This window comes from Acanthisitta chloris, unplaced genomic scaffold (genome assembly GCF_000695815.1).
Source record: "Acanthisitta chloris isolate BGI_N310 unplaced genomic scaffold, ASM69581v1 scaffold5251, whole genome shotgun sequence".
Lineage (NCBI taxonomy): Eukaryota > Metazoa > Chordata > Aves > Passeriformes > Acanthisittidae > Acanthisitta > Acanthisitta chloris.
In genome coordinates, this window is record NW_008657585.1 from 1 (window position 1) to 6,718 (window position 6,718).

The 6,718-nt window shown below is 50.0% G+C and overlaps 1 protein-coding gene across 1 annotated transcript; it reads left to right on the forward strand.

Moving 5' to 3' along the window:
* Positions 1-3,443: 3,443 nt before the first annotated feature.
* Positions 3,444-5,079, forward strand: FEM1B (fem-1 homolog b (C. elegans); the record flags this gene model as incomplete). Its single annotated transcript, XM_009084767.1, has 1 exon — positions 3,444-5,079. A coding segment is annotated over one exon (1,636 nt), but the record flags the coding sequence as incomplete, so codon positions are not given.
* Positions 5,080-6,718: the final 1,639 nt, after the last annotated feature.

Here is a 6,718-nt window from a genome sequence, read left to right on the forward strand (position 1 = left end):
TCCTCTGCCCTCCCTGTGCTGCTTGGGAGCTCCTGCACAGCCCTACAGATGCCTTGTGTGGTTCGAGGTCCTACCTGCTGCCCTCTGCCACCCCAGTGCTGCTTAGGAGCTCCTGCACAGCCCTACAGATGTCTTTGTGGGTTCGAGGTCCTACCTGCTGCCCTCTGCCACCCCTGAGCTCCTTCACAGCACTACAGATGCCTTCATAGCTAGAGATCCCACCTGGTGCCCTGTGCCCTCCCAGCTGCTGTTGGGGAGGTCCTTCCCAGCCCTAGAGATGCCTGTGTGGTTGGAGGTCCCACCTGCTGCCCTGTGTTCCCCCAAGTGCTGCTTTGGAGCTGCTGCACAGCCCTACAGATGTCTTTGTGGTTAGAGATCCTACCTGGTGCCCCATGTCCCTCTCAGTGCTGCTTAGGAACTCCTGCACAGCCCTAGAGATGCCTGTGTGGTTGGTGGTCCCACCTGGTCCCCTATGTCCCCCAAGTGCTGCTTGGGAGCTCCTTCACAGCCCTACAGATGTCTTGGTGGTTAGAGATCCCACCTGGTGCCCTGTATCCCTCCCCAGTGCTGCTTGGGAGCTCCTGCACAACCCTACAGATGCCTGTGTGAGTGGAGGTCCCACCTGAAGCTTTATGAGCTGTAAAGCCAAGATTTCTCATTTGTGGATAAGATAGTCCCCACAGCCCAAAGGGTTTCCCCTTGGTGAGGAGGTTTTCTTGTGTTCTTGCTTGCTGGGCCAAAGTGGCCTTTCTGTGATGGTGTTTGGGGCTGCAGGTGACAGCAGGTATGGGGTTGGGGTAGGGTGTTGGATCAGGGTTACCTGAGTTGGATCAAGGTAGGCTCATACTTGCACACCTGGAGCTGGATCAGGGCAGAGTGGTCCCTGCACATCTGGAGGTCAGGGCATGATGGTCCCTGCACATCTGGAGGTGGATCGGGGCAGTGTGGTCCCTGCACATCTGGAGGTCAGGGCAGGGTGGTAGCTGCAGACCTGGAGCTGGATTGGGGTTAATTGGAGCTGGATCAGGGCAGGGTGGTCCCTGCACACCAGGAGTTGGATCATGGCGTGCTGGTACCTTGCACACCAGGACTCAGCCCTTTGTTTACCCAAACTGAGGGGTTTTCAGTGTCCAGCCCAGACATCCCAAGCCTCATCCCTTCCTCACTGCTGGTAGCCAACATGTGGGATGGCCAGGAGGTAAATGTGACATTTCAGGATGGGAAGGGAAGGAAGAGGGTGCCAGGCCCTCAGTTGGGACCCAGCAGGGCACCAGATCTGGTGTCACTGTGTGGGGAGAAGCCTCCTGTGATGTCCACGTCCCCAGTGCTGTGTTGTTTTTAGATCTCCCACAGTGCTCATCGAGTTCTCCCCAGTACATCAGCATTAAACATGAGGCTGAGTAATGCTGAAGCTGTTTGGAACAGCTTCAGGTCCTGCAGGTGTTTGGCACAGGGAGAAGAGCTCACAGAGACACCTATCAAGAGGGTTGTGATGAGTCCCTGCAGGTGTCTTCCATCTGCTGAACTGGAGCTGGACCTGTGGAGCTCCTGTGGAGCAGGAGTGACCTGTGCATTTCCACCTTGCCTCAGTGCAGGGGGAGAAACCCACTTCCCCTTCTAGTTTGGTTGTTTTCTTCCTTTTCCCTCCCAACCTTTTCTTTTCCCAAGCAGAAACTGGTTGCAAATTCCTTGGGTGAGGTTTGCCCCAGATCCAGCCTGAGGAAGAGCTTCTGTTGACAGGCAGCAGCTGCTCTGCTGCTGAATTTGTGCCTTGCTGGGGTGTTGATGTGCTTGCCAGAGCCTCTGCCTGGCCCAGATTAAAGGAGGTGTTGTCTGAGGCACAATGGGTGCAGTGGCAGAGGAGAGGAGCCATGTGATCCCGAGGGATTGTGGTGCCTCAGATAAGGTGGCACAGCAGCTCCCCTTGTTTGGCCTCTGGGATTTCACTTGTGCCCCACTGAATTACCTCGTGTTCCTAACCAATCTTAGCCCCTGATTTCCTCCCGCTTTAATGGAAAAGCGTTTTCATGGGATTACTTACAAAATAAATGATTTCTTGCTGTGAATTCCCCCTGCAGCTCAGAGAACTTTTAAACAGGAGTGTTGCTTGGAGGTGTTGGATTTACAAACAGCCGTAATTGTTCCTGTTGTGCTATGAAAGAGCTTCATCATAGATTGTTAAGGGGTTGGAATGGACCTGGAGATCCCCCAGCCCCAACCCCTGCCCTGGGCAGGGACACCTCCCACCAGAGCAGGTTACTCAAGGCTCATCCAACCTGGCTGTGAACACTGCCAGGGTTGGGGCAGCCACAGCCTCCCTGGGCAACCTGGGACAGTGTCTCACCACCCTCACAGCAAAAAACTCCTTCCTAACTTTCCCTCTCTCAATTCCTCCCCATTACTCCTTGTCCTGTCACTGCAGCTCCTAACAACTGTTAAAAATTAGTGTTCAAGTTAGAATGAAGCTGGTATTTTAACTCTGGGAAGCATATTTGTCCCTCCTCTGTCATTTGGAATGTGCCTTGAGCCTGTATGAACTTCTGCCTGTTCCTGCATTTAAATCCTGCTTCAGAATGGGAATGGGAAGCACATCAGCCTTTATCTCTGAAGTTCCACAATGTGCTGGGCTGGGGAATGAAAACAGCTCATGGAACAGTGACCTGTCCCCTCATTTCTGTCTGCAAGGCCACAGTAAAACTGGGGCTCTGGAACAGTCAAGCTTGGAAAAACTTCTGCTTTTTTAAGATGTATTTTATTCCTGGAGTTTGATTTGTCTAACCAGAATGGGATAGGAAACCTCTAAGCCATCTTTGCTGCCAGGGCTGATCTAGTTATGGAATATCCTGAGTTAGAAGGAACCCACAAGGGTCATCTAAGTTCAACTCCATGCCCTGCCCAGGACACCCCAAGAATCACTCCATGGCGTGAGAGTGTTGTCCAAATGCTAACTGTGTGTCTGAGTTTGGGTTTTTTAGGTCGATATATCCGTTTTAGGTGTTTTCTTGCATTTTTCATTGAAGGTTGGAAGAGACTTTTAGGATCATCAAGTCCAACTTGATGACCTTAATATGTCACTTAATATATCAGTTTGGCACAAGGCATCAAAGAATTGATAATTCTTGCACCTCTTCTTCCCAGACCTCCCTGGGCTGAAGGCTGGAGATGGTGGGTGGGATCTTCAAAGCAGCCTGGGAAGTGCTAGTGGACATGTGGCCAAATCCTTTGGCTGCTTTGAAGCTTCAACTCCCAACACTCCTTCCTTCGTGATGCCTTTGTGCTCATTCTTTCACCATGTGACTCACCTGGTGATTTATTCAGGTACAGGAATGGGATGACTCAAAGATACCTGTTAATGGGGTTGTGTGCCTGACATGTTGACTCTTTTGAGATGCTTTCTGGAAGAATATCAGCATAACCTCTTCTTTCTGTCCTCCCCTTTCCAGCTTTGTCATCGATGGAGCCACAGCTCTGTGGTGTGCGGCCGGAGCAGGTCACTTCGAGGTGGTCAAGCTGCTGGTGAGCCACGGAGCCAACGTCAACCACACTACAGTGACCAACTCCACCCCTCTGAGGGCAGCCTGCTTCGATGGCAGGCTGGACATTGTCAAATACCTGGTAGAGAACAATGCCAACATCAGCATAGCCAACAAGTACGACAACACCTGCCTCATGATCGCTGCGTACAAGGGCCACACGGACGTGGTGAGGTATCTCCTGGAGCAGCATGCTGACCCCAATGCCAAGGCCCACTGTGGAGCCACAGCCTTGCACTTTGCAGCTGAGGCTGGGCACTTGGAGATCGTGAGGGAGCTGGTCAAGTGGAAGGCAGCCATGATGGTCAACGGCCACGGGATGACTCCATTGAAGGTCGCTGCCGAGAGCTGCAAAGCTGACGTGGTGGAGCTGCTCCTTGCTCATGTGGATTGTGATAGGAGGAGCAGGATTGAAGCTCTGGAGCTTTTGGGTGCCTCATTTGCTAACGATAGAGAGAACTATGATATACTGAAGACTTACCACTATTTATACCTAGCAATGCTGGAGAGGTACCGAGATAGTGAGAACATCATCGAGAAGGAGGTTCTTCCACAGATTGAAGCTTATGGGAGCAGGACTGAATGCAGGACCCCTCAGGAACTAGAGTCTATTAGGCAGGACAGAGATGCCCTTCACATGGAAGGGCTGATTGTGAGGGAGAGGATTCTGGGCTCAGACAATATCGATGTGTCCCACCCCATTATTTACCGGGGGGCAGTGTATGCTGATAACATGGAGTTTGAGCAGTGCATCAAGCTGTGGCTCCATGCCTTGCACCTAAGGCAGAAAGGCAACAGGAACACCCATAAAGACCTCCTGAGGTTTGCTCAGGTCTTCTCCCAGATGATACACTTAAATGAGCCTGTCAAGGCCAAGGACATCGAGAGTGTCCTGCGGTGCAGCGTCTTGGAGATTGAACAAGGCATGTCCCGCATCAAAACCACCCAAGACTCTGACATCCACACAGCCATGGACAACTATGAGTGCAACATCTTCACCTTTCTGTACTTGGTCTGCATCTCCACCAAGACCCAGTGCAGTGAGGAGGATCAGTCACGTATCAACAAGCAGATCTACAACCTGATCCACCTGGACCCCAGGACCAGGGATGGCTCCAGTTTGCTGCATCATGCTGTCAATTCCAGCACTCCAGTTGACGACTTCCACACCAATGATGTCTGCAGCTTTCCCAACTCCCTGGTCACCAAGCTGCTGCTGGATTGTGGTGCTGATGTGAATGCTGTGGACAATGAGGGGAACAGCCCCCTCCACATCATTGTCCAGTACCACCGACCCATCAGCGACTTCTTGACATTGCATTCCATCATCATTAGCTTGGTGGAGGCTGGTGCTCACACAGACATGACCAACAAGCAGAAGAAGACCCCTCTGGATAAAAGCACCACTGGGGTGTCTGAAATCCTCCTTAAAACTCAAATGAAGCTGAGTCTCAAGTGCCTGGCTGCTCGTGCCGTGAGGATCTACAACATCACCTACCAAAACCAGATCCCCAGAACTCTGGAGGAGTTTGTCCAGTTTCACTAGGCTGTGGCCAACCTTTTTGTGGTGGTGCTATCCCAGGACAACGCCAGACAGCAGAATCCAGCTGTGTACATGAAGTTGTTTTGCCTCTTAGTCCTTTGCTTTTTGGGTTCCTGTGGATTCAGTCTGCAGCCTCAGGTCTTGGAAGGGGAGGGAGAAAACAGCCACATGGTTTGCTTGTAGGCAAATCTGATGTTTGAGGGGTTTGGTCCTTTCTTTGGATGAAACTCTTCATTCTCTCTTTGTATCAGAATGGTTTGTTCCCAATACACATTTGCAAGTTTTCCAGCTCCTCAGAGTGAGATGGCAAAGAAATAGTTGGAGATTCCGAGGTACTTAGTGAAAGTCTCAGCACTCAGAGCAGTTTGTTGCTCTCATACCTCACCATCTTTTGATGCCTTTCAGTTCATGTTGAAGATGTTGTTAATGTTTCCAAGGATTATTTCAGTTGGAATTACCAACAGCTACAGACATCTGGGATGCTCTGTTAGGAATTACAGGTTCAAATTCAGCTCTGATCTGATGCTAGTTGAATTATTCCTCTTCATTTCCACTCCCTGCAGTAAGTATTGAGTAACTTCTCAACCAAGACCTTGCACATTGACCCAAAAGAACCCTCCTTTTCTTTTTCTGGAGCTCATCTCTCAGGATCATGCATGGATCCCTAGGCAATGGATAGGGTATTTGTGTTTGTGTGTGTGTGTCCCAACATTTCAAACTGCTTTTCACTTGTGTTTTTCTTTTGTCTCCGTAAGCAACATGCACCTTTTTTTGGCCTCAAAAGGATGTCAAACTGCACTCCTGGATCCCAGATGCTGGATGGACCTTCCTAGTGGAGTAGTCTGTGGCCAAAGAGAGTCTTCCTTGAAACTGGCTTTACCAACAAGTGTGGAGTCTGTGCCTCCCTGAAGTGGACTTGAGGATTGTTTTTTTCATGATTTTTACTCCTTTCAGTAGGGAAAAAAACCTGATTTTTAAAAAATTGTCCTATCATAAACCTCTTTTATGCTAAGCAACTGATTGTACAATGCTGCTGTTGCTTGAGAACTTTGCTTCTCCTTGGTAGAAGTTGCAGATGCTCCTGCCAGTAAAATGTCACTTGTTTTGACAGGCTACTGAGAATGATTTTCCAATGCAGCTTTTTAACTTGTCAGATGATGAAAGAATGTTCTGTAGGGGTTTGTTTTTTTTAATTTCAACCAATCTGGGTAGAACTTTCAGGTGAGATTGGGGTACATGTTTCTATTTGGATTACAGGTAAATAAACATTGAATGTGGAATTGGTTTAGAACTCCTTAATTTTTCTCTAGGGCCTAGTGCTGGTGGTTGTGTCTCCAAGTGAGAAGCTTTAGGAAGATGTTGGACAGAGCAGCTGTGGCTGCTCCATCCCTGGGAGTGTTCCAGGCCAGGTTGGATGGGGCTTGGAGCAATCTGAGCTACTGGAAGGTGTCCCCATGAGATGATTTCAGTCCATGAAGACCTGAAGAGAGGATGCTGCAACCCAGAGCAGCAACAAAACTTGTCAGTGGGTTGCAAAGTGTTCTGTAAAGAGGAGGGAAGTCTCTGCTGTGGAAGGGGCAGTGATGCCTCAGGGGTGATCTTGCCTCAGGTCCTTGTCCTGGCTCCCAAAAAGGCTGAATTC